The sequence below is a fragment of the Poromitra crassiceps genome (genome assembly GCF_964638095.1).
Source record: "Poromitra crassiceps genome assembly, chromosome: 21".
In the NCBI taxonomy this organism is placed as follows: domain Eukaryota; kingdom Metazoa; phylum Chordata; class Actinopteri; order Beryciformes; family Melamphaidae; genus Poromitra; species Poromitra crassiceps.
In genome coordinates, this window is record NC_139638.1 from 25,709,778 (window position 1) to 25,730,195 (window position 20,418).

Below are 20,418 nucleotides of genomic sequence, written 5' to 3' on the forward strand. Positions count from 1 at the left end.
CATAAAACAAAACGTTCATGCAATATCGCATCTCTGCCACCACCGCCTGACACACCGGTCAAAACGGTGAAAGAGGATTCTGATACTTGGGTCAAATTGTCAAGTTAACGTGAAAGTTGACGAGCTAGAAACGCTGCCATCCGGTCTAGGGCGGGCTCTAGGCTGGAACCAGTAGGGTGACAAAATCAATTGTGGGCGGGAGCCAGACTCTTTCCTGGTGACGCGAGGTTAAACAGAAGAAGAAGAAGGTACCGCAAAGCACTCTGGGTATTGTGGTGGTGGTAGCCATAGACTATGGTGGTAGCGTGTTGGTCGAAGCGCCAAAGTTCCGCTCGTTAGCAGCAGAGCAGCTGGTTAGCAGTAGTGTATTATTTCCCGGTTATATATTTTCGGAAGTTTCATTTACAAACAGAAGATCATGACTATATAAAGTGGAACCCGGGCTCCGTTAACTCAGAGGAAGAAAAGCTTCTCTCTTATGGACTCACTCAGATGAATGGTTTAGCTGCTAAGCTAACGTTAGCTGTGAAGCTCGGAGCTTTGAAGGATAAAGTTTGTCAGTAAAGTAACTGTGTAAAAATAAAAATGTCTCAAGTCCAGAAGCTGGGAGCGGCGGTGAAGCAGCGCCTAACTGCGGCTGTTGAAGATATACTTGGGCTGTTTGAAAGAACAATAGCAGAGTACGAGGAGGACGCTACTCGTTCACATGAGGAGATCGACCGACAAAGAGAACTGCTGGACGCTGTGCGGTTACACAGAGAAGCCTTGCCTCCAGACCTCCAGCAGCTGTTGGTAATTGGGGAGTGGGTTCCCGCTGAGCGGCAGGAGATAAGCCCCAGTCTGCACCAGGAGGGCACAGAGCCGCCACACATGAAAGAGGAACAGGAGGAACTTTGGACCAGTCAGGAGAGAGAGCAGCTTCAGGAGGGCCCAGAGCCCCCACACATGAAAGAGGAACTTTGGACCAGTCAGGAGAGAGAGCAGCTTCAGGAGGACCCAGAGCCCCCACACATTAAAGAGGAACAGGATGAACTCTGGACCAGTCAGGAGGGAGAGCAGCTTCAAGTGCTGGAGGAGGCTGATATAACCAAGTTCCCATTCACTGCTGTTCCTGAGGCAGAGCCTCTAGCCAGCAGCTCAACTGAACAGATGAAAACAGAAGCTGATGGAGAGGACTGTGGATTATCAGAACCAGCCAGGAAGTATCTTTTATACCTACCGGTATATCCAGCTAGGAATTCACAACCAAATAGCAATGACCAGACTATAGAGATAGACTCTTCTGAGACTGAAGACATTGATGATGAGTGGATGGAAACTAGTGAACCTCAGTCACAGAAAAACAGTGAAGTTCTTGGGAAGAAACACTTCAGCTGCTCAGTTTGTGGTAAAATATTTGGTAATGAAGCACAATTGAAGATACACATGATAATCCACACAGGAGAGAAACCATTGAATTGCTCAGTCTGTGGTAAATGTTTTGCTCGTGAAGGAGACTTGAAGAGACACAGGATAGTCCACACAGGAGAGAAACAATTTAATTGCTCAGTCTGTGGTAAAGGTTTTGGTCTTAAAGGAAACTTGAAGACACACATGATAGTCCACACAAGAGAAAAACAATTTAATTGTTCAGTTTGTGGTAAAGGTTTTGGTCAAAAAGGATCCTTGAAGAAACACATGGTAATCCACACAGGAGAGTAAACATTTAATTCAGGGTTCCCATGGCATGGAAAACCTGGAAAAGTCAAGGGATTTAAAAATCTTGTTTTCCAGCCCTGGGAAAGTTTGGAATTAGTAAAATCCTTCAAAGTTTAGGAAAAGTCATGACATTTTGTTGTGTGTAATGAAATTGTTACAGTAATCTTCCTGTGGATAACCTTCCACGTAATGTAACATAATGGCAAATATTCTCTGGCTGTAGCTGTTGACATAACATACCTCTATCTGTCGATTTTAGTGCTTGTATTTTATATTAACATTTTTATGGAAAATTTCTGTTTTAGTTCAATAGGTTCTATGATGCAGTGACATTAAAGTACTAAAAACTCATATAAAGAGCAGCTGTGTTCTATTTGTCCAAGGCAATAATCTCTTGTATTGATTCAGAGTCACAGCCTCACACTACATGGAAATTCTATTATTGAGCCTTGAAAAGTCACAGAAAGTTTTGAAATTTTATCCATGAACATGTGTGAGAACTCCGTTTATTGCTATCTGTGGTGGAGGGGGGATTTGAGTGTTTATGTATACACAGTATGTGGATGTTTTTGTGCTTTGTTGTGTTTGTATCACCAATAAAGAAAAATGCAATACAAAAAAGTTTGTGCTTCCCAGCTCTCATCTTATTTCATACGCTCTAGTCTCTCGTCATATAATCTTAGACTTCTCTTGATTTGTGACAGGCCATATTGAAACATCTAACCACTATCCTAGTATTTCTGTAGTTTTGATGACATTTTGTTGAGTATCGTCACAGATAATGTATTTTATTCAATTTATTTATTCAATGCAGGAAATGCTGTTCAGGAGAACCTGTAAATTAGTGGAGTTGGAGACGGCCAGCAGGAACGCAGAGAGGGCCAAACCTCTGAAGAAGACTGCTGTGAGTGTCCATGCCCTCATACAGATGTGTTTTTTCTTGTGACCAGTGGGTGTCAGCAATGTTCTGCTCAGCTGAATCAGTCCCATCACAGCTGCCCAGGGAAAGCTGATTTTAGGACATGAGATACCAATCAGTACATTTCTTTTGATGAACACCAAGTGTATAATGATGATGACATGCTCTCGATATTCATCAGATGGAGGAGGAGAAGAAGGCAGCAGAGAAGGAGTTTGGTCACATATCTGGAATGGCTAAACAGGAGGTAAAACAACACTGGATTTCCCATCTTCTCATCACCTACCTGCTAGCTTAGCCTAGTCCTCTTGTAAGTACATTTGCATTGTGAACACAGAGGACTGAGTTTGTATGCAGCTGGTTCACCTTTTGGTTGACTTAAAGGACAATTACGTTTTTTTACAACCTGAACCTTATTTCCAGCTAGTGTTAATTTTGTCATTTTTTTTTTATTTGGTCTTAGTGTTAGTCTGGTCTCAAATAATGTCTTAGACTGTTTTCAATAATGAAGACTACTTCACTAGTCAATGATTGTTTATCCATCCCATTCACTAATCCATGGTTCCTTTCCATTCATCTCTCTCTCCCCTGCAGCAACGCCCTCAGGTTACATCAGCCATTCATAAATATGCACGCCCTCTTTATCCCTGTCCAATCAATGTCTCCCACGCTTTCCCTCTCTTCGGCCGTTGGCCAATCACCTAAATGAAGTTCTATTTAAGACTCTTGCAAGTTGTAACTCACCCTGTTTGTTCACCCATAGCTGCTGTTCCTGTGTAGCTGCTGCTTCGCCCCTCCTCCCCTGAACACCACCAATGTCATGACTCCAGTAGAACTCCCTATGGGGGTTCTCTATCCTATAAATCACTGACGTCCTCCTCTTGGCTCAGAGGAGCGTCATCATACCATGGAGTCATTCGCCAAATCTAAGTGTTGTTTGTTCATCATTAAAGTTTATCGTACTTTCCTTCTAGTCTCTCATGATTGAAATGCCCTTGTTAGTTTTTATTTAGTCGACCTCATCCTGTTTTTATTGAGTCAGTTTTAGTTGACTAAAAGTCTGAGTATTTTAGTTTATTCTTAGTCAAAGAAAACCATGACTATTGTTTCTTTAGAATTTCCAAACTCATTGGAAAGATCTATTCATCTGTTATTATGGAATGGTTTTTAAGGTTTGAACGTGCAATACAGACACAGATTTAACTGTTTAACTTCCTCTTCTCTTCTGATTGGATCTCTTCCCAATTCATCCTTCCCTAACATTTGAGTCTAGTCTAGTTTTGATTCGTGTCGCTTCGCGTGCACTTGTGCTGACTGTGCTCAAAGAAGGTGTCCAGCAAAGCCAGTGCTCGGAACTCGGAGCTTCGAGACTTTTTACCTGAGTAAAGAAACCAGGAAGAGCCGGTGTCTCTGTGCTGGAGGTCCCTGCCCCCCCATGTATGATGCAAAAGGGAAAGGGTACCTTTCACATTGCATATGCTGCCCAGGGGTCGTGACAAAGTGGTGAAATTTGACACCCTGGGAATGAGAGCGTGTTGCAAAGCGAGTGTTTCTCTGTTGAATTTAATACATTTCAATCAGTCAAACAACATTGTGTTATACATGCACTTTACTATATTGATTAAACATTTTCAACATACATATAGGCCTGTCGTTGAAACATCTAGTATACCTCAAACGACATACTAAACCTTAAACATTCTTCTAGACAAGATAGTTAAAGTAGGTTTAAAATAATGTGGCGAGATAAGAGGTTTATGAGGGTCTGGCCTGAGAGGGGGTAGTCCGTGACACCTATAAGACAGGTGGATGTTTTTCAAAATAAAAGAACGATTCTGCACAAGTCTAGAGCACACAGAAGCCTTTGGAAAATTATTATTTTGTACAATAGCAACAAAAACATTAGCATTTAAAGAAAGCTATACAATACAAATTATGTTTCTGTATGACAATAACTTTGAATAACATTGAGAACATTCTCAGTATCTAAAATTTAGATATTGAGATTTAGATTCTAAATGGATAAATGCTGATCAGTGTCAGTGACACCTCTGGAAAACGTCAGAGCAGTCTTTTTTTTGTTCCTTGTGGTGATTCCAGTTCTCACATAGCTGTGACTGTCTCTAATTAATCAGAACAGTATGTACTTCAATTAAAGAAAAGGGGATATTCCATGTGTGTGATTGTGTATAGTTCATTTAATATTCTTGGGTTTTTCTCCTCCTGATGGGTGATTGATAACGGTCGGGTGTGGTGGGTATCCTGTTAATCCAACCTCGAGAGCTTTGGGAGGCATATCCTGCTCGCAGACTCCAATCTTTGGAGATGTGAGCTTTATCAAATAGACACCTTTATGCCAAAAGAGAGGAGGCCCTTTTGTCTTGATACAAGAATGAACAGAAAGGTTGTGGAATTTCTGCTAATGGTGTCTCTGGTGGTTACACTGGTTTTATATTATTAATTTCATTTTTCAAATACATTTTCATGTTCTAGTACCAGAGTCATGTTTAAACATCTCCCTCCTCTATCCAACCAGTGTCACTGAGCAACCAGGCGCCCCAAACCAGAACCCAGGATAGAGTGGTCCAGTGAATGTGGAGTGGAAGGTGTAGATGTCTATCAGTGTGTCAGAGGACACTTTGTAGAAGAAGGACAGAGAGCCAGCAGGCCAGTCCAGATACACTGCTACCCTGTTAGAGCCAGAGGAGGAGATGGAAGGTATGGATGTTTTCCTGCTATTGTGATAGACGTAGTAACCTTTCTCAGAGCAGATCAGACTCCAGGACTTTTCATTCCATCCAAGAAGACTTGGATGACCCTGTCCTCTCCCTATTTCTCTGTAAGTCATAGCTATTGAAACCTCTCCTCCTCCTTCCCAGTCGACCTCCCAGTAACAGCGACCAGTCAGACCATTTCCACACAGCAACTGTCTCCAGAAGTAAAATCTCTCTGGGTGATCAGGATATGGCAGGTCCTCTGTCACTGATGTCACCTTTCTGTTGTCTTCAGACAGGAGGAGGTTTCTGTGTGCTGTGTTTGGGTCTAGTGTGAGCTCACAGGCATCTGATGGAGAGAGCAAGACAAATACTGAAGGAACTGAACATTCATATTAAGGTCAAATTACATGTATGTGTAATGTATGTACACATATGCAACGCAGGCACACACGTGTGCGCGCACACACACAAAATGAGACAAACAGCTAAAGTCAGCAGCATTACCATGTAGCTGAATGGGGACCAATAAAGTATAGTACAATCACAATAAGACTAAAAATAAACACATTAATCATTGCTGGTTCTTATCATGCTATATACCTGGGGATTTCTTTTTCATCAATGTTATTGTTTTTTGCCTCATTAAGGCACCCATGTGTTGCTTTGTTTTCATGAATCAAAGTAAATGCACACTTACACTTGCTCAAACTCTGCACTGCAGTGCTGCCAGGGGGAAGGTGGGGAAGAGGAGCAGCCTGTGGTTGAATGGAGGGAGATCCTCTGGTCTCTGAAGTTTTCCTGCCATCACTGACATCCACTGAGAGAGAGGGAGGGGGGGGGGACTTTAAAAGGTCTTGAATTTTAATCTAGCCAACCAGCCAGCAACTCCTATTCACCCCACAGCTCTTTACGTAAATACAAGGACTGAACAATCAAATTACATGTACGTATGTATAATGTATGTGTATGGCATACAGATACACAAACACGCATGCACACGCGCGCACACACACACACACACACACACACACACACACAAAATGATACAAACAGCTAAAGACATCAGCATTACCCTGTAGCTGAATGGGGAACAGTTTAGTACAATCACAATGAGACTCAAAATAAACATTCATCATTGCTGGTTCTTATCGTGCTATATACCTGGGGATTTCTTTTTCATCAATGTTATTGTTTTTTGCCTCATTAAGGCACTTTCACATTAAGTATTTTAGAAAGTCCCACATGATGTCATCACCTTCATTCACAGTGGGATGTGAATGAATGGACCTCACATACTGCTATGTGAATGGACTTTCTATCCAAATAGTTGAATGTGTTGCTTTGTTTTCATGAATCAAACTAAATAAATGCATACTTACATTGACTCAGACCTGGCGCCAACCTCTCCAAGTCAGATCTGACAAGAGACACTGAGGAACCAATCAACCCAAACCAGAACCCAGGGTAGAGTGGTCCAGTGAATGTGGAGTGGAAGGTGTGGATGTGGATTAGTGAGTCAGATGAAACTCTGTAGAAGGACAGTGAGCCAGCAGGCCAGTCCAGATACACTGCTACTCTGTTAGAGCCAGAAGAGGAGAGGGAAGGTATGGGTGTTTTTCTGCCGTTGTGAAAGAGATAGTAACCTTTATCAGAGCAGATCAGACTCCAGGACTTTTCATTCCATCCAAGCACACAGTCTTGTTGACTCTGTCCTTTCCTTACGATTTCTCTGTACGTCACTCCTATAGAAACCTCTCCTCCTCCTTCCCACTCGACCTCCCAGTAACAGTGACCAGTCAGACCATTTGAACACAGCAGCTGATCCCAGTAGTCAAATCTCTCTGGGTGATCAGGATATGGCTGCTGCTCTCCCACCCATGTCACCTTTCTGTTGTCTTCAGACAGGAGGAGGTGTCTGTGTGCTGTGTTTGGGTCCAGTGTGAGTTCACAGCCATCTGATGGAGAGAGCAATGCACAATACAGCAGCAGATTATCATTTAATACACCTGTTGTGCTTATTATTGGTTGATTTATTAATACATTGATTGTTAATTATTGAACAGGTTATTTTTGTGAATAATATATTAATTTATTATTGATTTAAATTACAAGAAGAGGCAACTAACCTCGGATGTGGCTTACATGAGGTTTAACAATTATGGAAAATATGATGAAAAGAGACTAATCATAATATGAATGGGTTACAAATTAATAACTAAATACGTAGCAAACAAACATACACACATGCACACACACACACACACACACACACACACACACACACACACACACACACACACACACACACATGTACACACATACAAGTGCAGTGTTTCTGCTTCTTTACTCCAGAAGGTCTTATGTCGCTTTCACATATAAGCTGTTTGGTCCGCTTTAACCGCGCCAGAGTTCGTTTCCTCGGATAGTGCGCTTCATTTGGGTTGGTGTGAAAGCCCAAACGAACTCTGTTGCGGAACAAACAAGCAAACTCTGGTCCGTTTGAAAATGTGGGTCTCTGTTCGTTTGCAAGTGAACTCTAGCGCGGTTTGTTTGTGGTGTGAAAGCAAACCGAACCAAACACAAGAGCAAATATAGGAAAGGCAGTGCATCATGAGTAGAATGCGGTAGAAGGAAGCAAAACACCACTCTGTGACCAAAGTTACTTCCTCGTTTGCCTAAGGCGCATGGGCTGTGTGCAGTCATCAGTACAGTGCATGCTCCTCGAGCATGTGAGTGGATATGAGTGTTTCTGGCGCTCTCTTGTCCTGTGTAGCTATTAATGAAGGCATCCCCCCGACAATATTAATTAATTCATTAAAAGATAAATTTCACCCCCCCCCCGCCATAATTTCTAGTTATGGTGCCATATACCTGGGGGAAAATACAAAAACTTCAACCGTAGACATTTCTTATGCCTTGTTAAGCTGTGCATGAAGCCCTGTAGAAAATCACAGATGATGATGATGTCATCACCTTCATTCACAGTAGGATCTGAATGAATGGACGTCACACATCTAAGGAGTTGAATCTGTGTTGCTTTCTTTTCATGAATCAAACTAAATACACACTTACACTTCCTCAAACTCTGCACTGCAGTGCTGCCAGTGGGAAGGTGAGGAAGACAAGCAGACTGTGGTTGAATGGAGGAAGATGCTGTGTTCCCTGAAGTTTTCCCAACATCACTGACATCTAATGAGAGAGAGAGAGAGAGAGAGAGAGAGAGAGAGACTAATTTTTAAGGGGGAAATGCTTTCTCTTGTTGCAGCTGAGATATGACACAAGGGTCTGCTGTACAAAATGTTGGAAAGTGGTGTTGTAGGAAAAAACTTTGAGATCATATATTCAATGTACACTAACAAGTGTGCTGTTAAGATTGTCAAAAAACAGACTTCTTTCCCCAAAGCCGAAGGTTTAGACAGGGATGCAGCTTGAGTCCAACCCTCTTCGACATACATCAATGAATTGGCAAAGACAGAACAGTCTGCGGCACTTGGCATCACCCTAGAAGTCAAATGCTTGCTGTTTGCAGATTATCTGGTGCTGCTGTCTCCAACCAAAGAAGCAAAGAAGGGCTACAACAGCAGTTTCAAATATACATACTACAGCATGTGCTGGGACGCGTCATCAGTGATGTTAACTGGGGTCGTGGGGTGTTTCAGGTCCGTCAACATCATACACCCTCGCCCAGTAGACCCAGCCGAGGCCGATTACGACCCCGACCCCTTCCCAGAAGCAGCCGCTCACGGATCAGCCTTCCTACTCTGCCTGCAACGTTGCCTGCGGAAGGGTTGATCACGCCCAATCCGCTGCAATAGAGTTAGTGCTACACCGCAGTATTGAAAGACCCTTCGGTGCATGGAGGTCTAAGGCCCTGTGGGGTGATTCCAGGCCGGGCACCTCCTTCGTCTCACCAGAACCTCCCGTGGAAGAAGGCAATCCTACCATGCCGTACCATGGGCAGGGAGGATGCCTCAAGAAGGCCTGTACGCTGCACGTCATTCGCCTGCGCCGAGCACCTCGCTCTAGCCTGAAGGACCCCAGGCCGTGCCGATGTTTATGCAGAGGTTTACGCAGATTTTTCACCTTGACCTTCTACACAAATTCTCTCAGACCTGGGCCTAAACAGTGAATCTAATCAAGACCAAAATTAGGATATTCTGAAAAGGACCCAGCCTCCAACATCACAAATATAAATTATGTATAGATACGATTGCCCCAGAACACACAAAAAAATGATACCTACTTCGGCCTAAACATCAGCACCACAGACTCAACAAAGCTATGAACAACCTGAGAGACGAGGCAAGAAGGGCTTTTTATGACATCAAAAGGAACATCAAGTTGGACATCCTAATTCAAATCTGTCTCAAAATATTGGACTTCGTTATTGAACCCATTTCCCATTATGGTTGCAAGGTCTGGGGTCCACTTGCCAACCAAGATTTTACAGAATGGAGACAATATTGAGATTTTTCTTGGATGAGAAAAGAGACTGCTCTTAGCTTCTCAAGACTTTGGATTTACTTCCCATTCTCCTGGAGGCAGATAACTCGGTTGGATTTACTTTATGTTTCCCCCTTTGTGGTTGCTGGAAAATATTCCATGGATTTTAGGTTTTAGGATGATGTTTTTTATGTTTTATTTTTTTTTATCACACCATGACTTACCTTTAAGTCCTGAGCTCCTGTTTGATAAACTCTGCACTAGATCATATCGGTTGATCCTCATTAAAACCTTCTTGGTCAGCACCAGAGAGTGTTGGTTGTAGATCTGCACCATCAGATCCACTGTGTCTTCCATGTCTGCCTTCTCCAGTCGGCTCTTTTTGATCGTCGGGAACCCTTTTGGGATCTCAGCCTGCGGCAGTTCCCACTTGAATTTCTTGAATTCGCTCTCCCCTAAATCCTCCAGTGTTTCGATAAGGAGCCTTTTAATTTGCCCTTGCCCCGCCATTGTTGCTTTCTGTTAAAGACACACAATATATTAAACTCTGTGCAATTATGCAATTTCCCCTCCAGGATTATTAAAAATGAAAAATAAAGGAAAGCTCACACACGGCATGGCTCCAAGTTAATCATCCATTTATTGTAGCACTGGTGCTTACGTTTCGGGCAGACTGCCCTTCACCAGAAAATCATTATTAAAAATTAACCTCATCTCATCAATACCAGTGTTATAGTTATGTGAGCCTTGTAAGCACAGTACTTTGTGTCAGCCAGATCATAAATCGATAATGTGATTGATTGATAATATTTGTTCTGTTGTCTGATCATATATAAATAGCCCTTTGGTACAGTACTATTGTACCAGTCCTGGTATCCTGGTATCCAGCCCCAATGAATCCTTCATTAGGGTCTGGACGCAAGGCTATCCACCACTGATTCTGTGACACTTAAATTGATAAGAACTAAAGGCTAATAGCCTTCCACTGCAATATCATGGTGGGAGCACTGGTGTCAAAATTAATTTGATTGGCATATAATTACTGAAATATATTTTGCGTACTTGCGTACTTGTACTATGGAGTGACAATAAAAATCTTGAATCTTGAATCATCCTACACAGGCCCCCCCAACCTCATTCATTGAAAGAGAGCATTGTCTTAACTTCATGACTTAATTGTCCAATCATCACAAAACTGTGAACATGTTGAAATATCATCAATGTGCAAAGCTGTTTTAAGATTGAACAGTTAGGGTTTACAAGACACTACATTTTAACGTTGCAGTGGTCATATACTTCAATACATTCACACAGTGGTGACACAGTGGTACATTTCATTTCAGATTAAAGCTCAGTCTTAAACACAATATTCTGCCTGTGAGTTGAAATTCCAAAATTAACCAAAGAAAATACACAACCTGGCCAAAATGTATGTGGGGTATAAGTTCTCCTTTATTGCCCCCGTGGGGAAATTCAGGTATGCAGGTGATCTGAAAATAGGTGAGGAAACTATCTGCCTCATTTCAAAGAGGTGGGTAAACTGCGTTTACCTGCATTTACCCTCCATTACGCCCCTGATGTAGACCGTAAGTAGGTTAATAAAGTGGTGTGTGAAATCACAATACTGATGTCTGGCCTACTGCTGTGCTATCCAGGAGCTACTTCCCTAAAGCTAATGTAAGCTATGCTAAGACCAAACTCGTTACTTCTGAACCACTGGATAGAAATACTTCTTTTCCCATTATCATATACACCATCAAATATTTGTACAGATACAATACAATTCCACATGGTTCATGTATCAAATGTGTAATATTTCCTGTTGGGATCCTTACCTGGTGAACTCACATCCAGGTCAAGCCAAAACGACAGACTTCAGTCCATTTGAGCTGAGGCTGCTGTCTGTCACAGTCTCATAACTTCACTGCCAAAGTCGAGAAACATCAGTATGACACTAAACCAGTCTGACAGGAACCAAGTCTGAGGTTAGGAGGTGTCTTAACCACATCATTTACATTCTACACTGTAGAATCTACAGTGAAACAAAGAGTAGTCGCACACAGAATCATAATGCATGGAGTGTTTGATATTTTCGATATCAAATAGACTTTTATCAAATTAAATATGACAACTGATCTAGTTTATTGTGGGGTCAAACATGGTGCTTATTATATATTCATACACGTCATTCCTCTAGATCAGTGGTTCCCAACCTGTGGTCCCTGTGGGGGGATCCCTCTTTGACTTGGCCTGCCCAAGGTCGAGTTTTTCCTTGCATGCACTGGTGCTATTCTGTCATTAATTCCAATGGAGAGGCTGCACCCACCTGGGCAGCGCGGCTCTGCTGCAAGAATATGCTGAATGAGTATGGATAATAACAATCTGTTTTATTTGTTTTCAGTCTGACACCTGTCATCACTTTCCAATAGCCAAAGGGTTAACAAAGACCACGATGGAAACAAGTCCGTGATTTTTTTTTATGCTATCTTAGAAGAATACACATGGATATGTTTTTAACTTTGTCTAAACACTAAACTTGTGTTTTGTATTTAATATGTATTACGATTTTATTTGCCATTTATTAATTTTCTTTCAAACAATGGTCTTGGCATTTATATTTATCATCAACCTTTATCGTTCTCAGATGTGAGACTATTGGAATGGTCTCACATCTGAGACGCATCATATCTGACAGGTTTCACTGGCTACATGTCAAATCATCATGTAATTTATTTCCTGGGGAAGATACAACAGTCTATCATCCACCAAAGGAGATTATTGTCTAATTTATTCCACTGCTGGGATGGTGCACAGCAGGACGATATGAACACACAGAGGCAAAGAGGAGTACTACACCAATGAGAGTCAGGGAAACGTATAGTCAAGTAGCCATCTGGATATGATTGTTACAAGCCTAGCTGTTTGATGATATGCGTACGCACTATCATAGGTTATCTATGGCCAGAGTTATTTGTGGCCTCCAGTCCTCTGTGTGAAGGTTGCTAAAGATGGAAGAAAATGGGTGGTATAGGTCAGAGGTTCTCAAATGTTTTTCAGCCAAGGACCCCTTACAAGATAGAAAATATACCGGGGACCCCCTCATTCTGATTTGTGATTTTGGGCTAAGCTTAATTGTTTCCACGGTAACGTGCTTGACTTTTAATTTGATAGGTTTGTTATTAGAATGTAATCCATGAACCATTTTAGATTTAAAGCATAAACTATTTTCGTTGAACTATGAAGATTTTGCAAAAAAATATATATATATACTTTTTTTTATTACATTACATTTACATTACGTCATTTGGCAGACACTTTTGTTTTGTCCAAAGCGACTTAAAATATCACAATTTGTCAACAGTACAGAAAACCACTATGCAACACAATCAATGACAGCCAAGATATTTTGATAGACTAGCACCATGTAGGAAGTAGTTTGAGAAGGAATAATTAACATGTAGCATTTTTTCTTTTAATAAAAAAAAAAAAAAAAAAATTACTTGAAAACTTTTCGCGGACCCCCTGGCAAAGTGCCACGGACCCCTGGGGGTCCGCGGACCCCCATTTGAGAACCACTGGTATAGGTAACATATTTGGTCCAAACAGAGTCACCATGGAGATTTCCACAGGACACACACCAGAGCACGATCATCTTTCATGCTGAAGGGATCTTCGAAAGACAATCAATTCATAACACACGCCAGATCCTCTTTCTAGGGGGTAAAGCAAGCAAACCAAAGCTGAGATACCTCTGCTTACATCGCAGTACAGTGCAGTACGAGTCACAACCCTATTCTCATATCTTTACCATAACACCATACAGTTTGATTTGGCTCAATCAGACGAATTAAGAAGATTAACACGCATATTATATTATAGGTACTGAATTACAAATGACATGAATTAAGAATATCTTTCCAAGCGAAATCTGAGATATTAGCAGGATTAATTACAGACAGAAGATCAATTAACACATTTCATAATAAGTAACAGACAACTTAAGAATGAGGGAGGAAAGAGAAACAGTCACAGTCCTAAAACAGTTGAATTTGTGATGATAGCTGGCATAAACACCCTGGGCTACTATAAAAAGGTATTTGTGGTGAATGACATCTAGATAGGGCACTGCACTCTCTGTCCCAGGACAGTCTGGGAACAGAACAAACTGTAGTGAAGGAGGGTTCACTCTGCCTATATGATATCAGTTAATCCTCACTCGGAGATACAGCCTGGCTTTGCCTCCCTCCTTCTCTCCCTCCCTCCTCCCTCTGTGAAGCCATCCCTCCCTCCCTCCCTCTGTAAAGCTATCCCTCTCTCCCTCTGTATATCTGATGGCCTCTCTCCCAACCCCAGTGCTCTTCAGTGCTACAGCAGCCTCTCCAGCCTTATCTCTATTTAGGGTTCCCAGCACTGACACAGCATTCACTTGAGATACGCCAAAGAGCCCAAGCATGAGGGTGCTGCTGCTGCTCTCATAACACTGGGATATGTGCTGGGCAAAAGTGTGTGTGTGTGTGTGTGTGTGTGTGTGTGTGTGTGTGTGTGTGTGTGTGTGTGTGTGTGTGTGTGTGTGTGTGTGTGTGTGTGTGTGTGTGTGTGTGTGTGTGTGTGTGTGTGTGTGTGTGTGTGTGTGTGCACGCGGACGCGCACGTGCTCGCCCTGTAGCAGAGGCAGTTTGGCCTTGACTGGCCACTGACTGTCCAGTGCCAAATTGACAAGGGACTGAGGATTTGTGCTATAGCCCATCTTTGCATTTTTTACAAATTTTGTATTTAAATGTGGAGAAGCCGGCTTGGTAAAAGCTGTGTTGCTGCTCAGATGCATGTTAATATATTTCTAAACATTTTTTTCTTGTCTCAGTGTTGTTTCACTCATCTGTTTGCAGAGGTGAGTGTTGGGGTCAGTCTGAGTCTCCTCTCTTGCCTGTATGTCTGATGATAAGATTGCTGCTCTTTCTCAGGCTATCGCTTACGAGGCAAAAGGCCACTTGAGGAATGACAGGGCCGACATGACTGACATGAGGCGCTCTTGCCTCAGCACTTTCAATCTCCTGTGTAGAAAACTGCTGACAACTCACTACGGGACAACTCACGACCGGACAACTCACGACCGGACAACTCACTATACCGGACAACTCACTACGGGACAACTCACGACCGGACAACTCACGACCGGACAACTCACTACGGGACAACTCACTACCGGACAACTCACTACCGGACAACTCACTACGGGACAACTCACTAGCGGACAACTCACTATACCGGACAACTCACTATACCGGACAACTCACTATACCGGACAACTCACTATACGGGACAACTCACTATACCGGACAACTCACTACGGGGCAACTCACTAGCGGACAACTCACTATACCGGACAACTCACTATACCGGACAACTCACTATACCCGACAACTCACTACCGGACAACTCACTAGCGGACAACTCACTATACCGGACAACTCACTATACCGGACAACTCACTACGGGGCAACTCACTAGCGGACAACTCACTATACCGGACAACTCACTATACCGGACAACTCACTATACCGGACAACTCACTACGGGACAACTCACTACGGGACAACTCACTAGCGGACAACTCACTATAACGGACAACTCACGACCGGACAACTCACTACCGGACAACTCACTACGGGACAACTCACTAGCGGACAACTCACTATACCGGACAACTCACTATACGGGACAACTCACTATACGGGACAACTCACTATACGGGACAACTCACTATACCGGACAACAAACTACGGGACAACTCACTACGGGACAACTCACTATGGGACAACTCACTAGCGGACAACTCACTATGGGACAACTCACTACGGGACAATTCACTACGGGACAACTCACTAGCGGACAACTCACTACCGGACAACTCACTACGGGACAACTCACTAGCCGACAAATCACTACCGGACAAACTACCGGTTGAATATTATCAACGGGACATTCCTGGGTTTGTTTACGAAGGTCATACAGTGCTGCTCCGTTCTATGGGTGGAGTTGAACTGCTGTGTTAGGTCAACTGCTGGTTCGCTTGCTTTAATGTCATATTATAATTACAGTGGCTTTGTTTTAGAAATAGGCAGCTCGTGGAGCTGGAACAACCTGCCATGCAGCCTCTTAAACCTTAAATAGCTTCTGATCACAAGAGAGAGAGACTGCAGAACACGTCTCAGTGCCAACCAGTTCCTAATTAGGCAAAACAAATGTTTTTATCTTTTTTGGCCACTGAAGTTATGAGTAGGAGGAAAAAACGGGAAAAGAATCACTTTGTGACAATGATCACACTGTACTTACCGTACTCCAATGCCAAATCCGTGTTCTTTCTTTTTACTTTCGGTTTTCAAATTTGTGCTTTTGCCTATTTGGAAATGGTGTTACGAGTTTGAATATAGGCTTATTGTGAATGAAAATATGTTGCTTTTCAAGACAGGATATATACTGTATGTAGTCTACATTTTCCAGTCTTTGTTTCAGTTATATCACTCACTCCCTTGACTTGGCTGTTTCCATGCTTCTTGCTAATCAGGAACCCCCTTGATGATGCATGCTCCTAAACCGCGGCCGAACTATGTGCACTAATCCCTCCCACTTGACAGAAATGCCACACATATCTCTAAGCTGATTGGCTGCGCTCAGATGATAATGACACTGACACCCAATACACCCACCTCCTGATCTATCTTTCTATTAATATTGCTGTTAATTGGTTGCATGTTGCCTTTATTGGAGAGGACAGTAGGCACAGAGGAAAGGTAGAGAGACAGTGGGCTGCCTACCAAGATGAGGGTCGCAGGTTCGAGTCCCCGTGTTAACCTCCGGCTTGGTCAGGCGTCCACACGGGCACAATTGCTCGTGTCTGCGGATGGGAAGTCGGATTGAGTGCATGTGTCCTGGTCGTTGCACTAGTGCAGTGATACTCAACTTGTGGCACGGGGGCCAGATGCGGCACCGCGATAGGGTGCAGAGTGGCCCCCCCCCCGACCATTTTCTAATTCACAATGAAACCTAACGTGAAATCAAGTTTGACTGAGCTCCAGCTAAATTGTCAAATACCACCGTCTGCTCGCCACCCAGGCACTCATATGTAGGCTACGTAACTAACTTAACTAACTTAACCTAACTATCCTGTGTGCACAAAATTGTCAGACTAAACTCCGGCTGACACCCCAAAAACCTACAATCCGCTACAGAAAAAGTAATATTAATGTTTGTTTATTAACTGGCCCATGGCCTCCTATCATTTTACAAAAGTGGCCCCCAGGCAAGTTTATTTATTTATTTATTTATTTATTTATTTATTTATTTATTTATTTATATATTTATTTATTTATTTATTTATTTATTTATTTATTTATTTATTTATTTATTTATTTTAAGATCCCCATTAACCACTGCCTCAAGCAAGCGATTATTCTTCCTGGGGTCTGAAAGTTGAGTATCCCTGCAGTAGTGCCTCCTCTGGTTGGTCAGAGCACCTGTTTGGGGGGGGGGCAACTGGGGGGAATAGCGTGATTCTCCCACGCGCTACGTCCTGCCGGTGAAACTCCTCGCTGTCAGGTGAAAAGAAGCGGCTGGCGACTGCACATGTATCGGAGGAAGCATGGTGCTAGTCTACAACTCGCCCCAGCAGGGTATAAATGGGGGGAGGGGGAGGTAGGGAGAGAGGGGAAGAGAAGGACTGAGCCTTAGTGGTACGTGCTCTATCAGGTGAGACCCCCTACCTCCTCCACTCTGATGGTTTGGGATGCTCAGTGAAAAGTGCTGCCAGAGGACAGGATTTAGTGTTTGTCAGATACAATAATCATTGAAACATCTCAGCGGCCTCCTGTGGGTTTGAAGGAGTCGATAATAGAGAGAAATGACGATTTCTCAGATTCATTAAAATATTCTGCTGTCTCATTACAGCCTTTGCCGATTCCAAAACGTACATTTTGAAACAATGAGTCCTATATCCTTTCTGATGAAGCAGAATGGGATCAAGCCTTTTGTTTAACCGCCATCTGCCAACCGTAATATAAAGAGTGTCTTGAGACTGTTTAGAGAGAGAGAGCTGCGTCTTTCTTACGACCTGTTGCTAGAGTCAAGCTGTAAATCTGGATGCACTCTCGGAGACTTGCTTTTCTGCGAGTGCTTGTATGTACGGCGCACGCCGCCAGCCTGCCTGTGCCTGCCATGAGAGTGACATACATTCAGCACGCAAAGGTCTTTTTTTGTAGGTTTTGCACCTCTTTTCCTTTGTTGATGTTATGTCCCCTCAGCATCTTCCCACAATGTTCTCATCTTGTGTCATTGTGACCACAAACCCTCAAAATAGATGTTGTTTGGACTGCTGTGTGTGTGTGTGCATGTTTGTGTGTGTGTGTGTGTGTGTGTGTGTGTGTGTGTGTGTGTGTGTGTGTGTGTGTGTGTGTGTGTGTGCGCGTGCGCGTGTGTGTGCGCGCACGCGCGTGTGTGTGTGTGTGTTCTAAAGTGGCCATCTGGACCCATCCCGGGTTTGTACATGAACATATGTGAAGCCGGTGCAATACTGATGGGTACAGTCCAACAAAGTCTCTTGAAAAGATTATTTAGCATGACACAAGTCCAATTACCTTTAGCTATCATGTCACGGTTTGTCTAAATAAGCCTTATCCCACAGTTGTATAATTATCTACAGGTGGTTTTGAAACAAAACAGTTCCATGCAACATGCCACTGTAAATACATTTTCAATTTTGTCCATTTTCAATAGCGAAAGTCTGCCTCAAAGTTGACTGTCTTTCGTTTCTCTGATGGATCCAGTCTACTGTAAGTGATGTGACTTAGTTGAATGAATGAGTGATCTAGACGAAGAGAATATGCACAGGGTGAGTGAGTGTGTGGTGCACTGTTAAGTGGGGAGAGAGAGCATGTGGTACACTGTTAAGTGGGGAGAGAGAGCATGTTGTGCCCATTGCATTAGGAGTGGGAGGAGGTTATTTTTGGGGATGCTCAGGTGCCTGCACGGGTGCCCGATGAGAAAGCCCTTATAAAGAGGTCCTCTCTGGGTGGCTGGAAAGTGGCTTATCAGCTCGACTGACGCTCTCGCATGGGGCCAACTCGTTTGCATCGAGTCAACACCTTCCTCCTCCCCTCTCCAACCCCCAGCTTCCTGAACCGACCCGTGGCTTTTTCCCCGAGCGCTCCACAAACACACCTCTGTCTATACCTCACTGCTCTACGACAACCACATTCTCCACAAAGTTGATTTAAATTGAGTTCAATAGGGATGTCACAATATATCGTCCCACAATATATCGCGATATCAAAACGTGACAATATGTATCGTTGAGATGAAATCTCATATCGCGAGAAAAAGAAGCTGAACATGGTGGCACTGATCTGCATCTGATTGCACGCTCGCTCTCCCTTTCATTGCTTTGTTTGAACAGACGAGGGACGTTACAGACACGGAGGATGAAAATGGTGAAATGACTCAAATTAGCGTGGAGGATGCCCCCTCAATTTACAAATCGATCGCAAAAAAATATTGTTAAAATAATGGTATCGTATCGTTATCGTGAACCCAATATCGTGTATCATATCGTATCGGGAACTGAGTGTATCGTGACACCCCTATTCAATCAATACTCATTATTTTTGTCGTCATCATTGTTTCTCCTCCCACAACTCCTCTTTCCTGAACCCTTCCCAAGCCCATCGCGCCCCTCTTTCTCATCTTCATCGCGCCCCTCTTTCTCATCTTCATCGCGCCCCTCTCTCTCATCATCTCCGTGAAGTGAGCCACAATCTCCCACAATTTGACTTCCGGTTTAGCGATTTTAACCCTAACCCTGACCCTAAACCTAAGCCTAAAACAACCTGAAACAACCTAACCCAAAAATTGTTGCTGGCTAAAATTGTTGCTACCTAAAATTGTTGCTAGCTAAAATTGTTGCTAGCTACAATTGTTGCTAGCTTCATCCTGCCTTTCTTCATCTGCTTTGCATTACTGATGAAGCTTAAGTGTGTGGCGTGACCATAGCATGGCACCGCCTTGGGGTTAATGGCGTTTCAGTGTAAGGCTGAGCTAAAATCTCTGTACTGAGTGAGATATGCACGGCGCCCTCTGCTGCTCACACACATTCTGTGCACGTGTGATTATGTCGAGTGTCAAACCTCTGATCGTACACATTGGTATGTCTTGCATTTGTTTAAGCAAATATCTTCTCTTATGGGTATGGTGTGCACGTCGTGTGAAAAAGCTGGTCACATATTTGGATTTAACAATAAACTCTTGTGATTTTTTGATCTCTCGATTGAACTTAAGCAGTATTCACATATCCTATTCATTAATACACAGGACAAGATGTTACTATCCCGTGTGCCAAAATCCGAGGTAAAACACATTTAGAAGCCCGATCCAGATTAAAAAAACAAGCTAACAAACAACAAACAAGCTAACAAGCTAACAAACACAAATCACCAGTTACCTACCCTAGCCAACAGCAGTATGAAGGGTGTCATTGGGGTTTTCAAGTGGGCACCTCCCTTCACAGATGTTTTGTTAAGTTAGGCCCACAAGTGAACGTGCTATATCTTCTCTTGTGGGTATGGTGTGCACGGCTTATGAAAAAGCTGGTCAT

At 43.1% G+C, this 20,418-nt stretch overlaps 1 protein-coding gene across 1 annotated transcript; it reads right to left on the reverse strand.

The window, feature by feature from the left end:
• Positions 1–4,276: 4,276 nt before the first annotated feature.
• LOC310795503 (uncharacterized protein) lies at positions 4,277–11,688 on the reverse strand. The gene is made up of 6 exons (XM_083657560.1): positions 11,613–11,688; positions 10,002–10,296; positions 8,407–8,523; positions 6,714–7,289; positions 6,032–6,151; positions 4,277–5,680 (listed from the first exon to the last, which is right to left on the reverse strand). The coding sequence occupies exons 2-6, from the start codon at positions 10,285–10,287 to the stop codon at positions 5,142–5,144; spliced, it is 1,638 nt and encodes a 545-aa protein (XP_083513686.1). The 5' UTR covers positions 10,288–10,296; positions 11,613–11,688; the 3' UTR covers positions 4,277–5,141.
• Between the last annotated feature and the right edge of the window lie 8,730 nt (positions 11,689–20,418).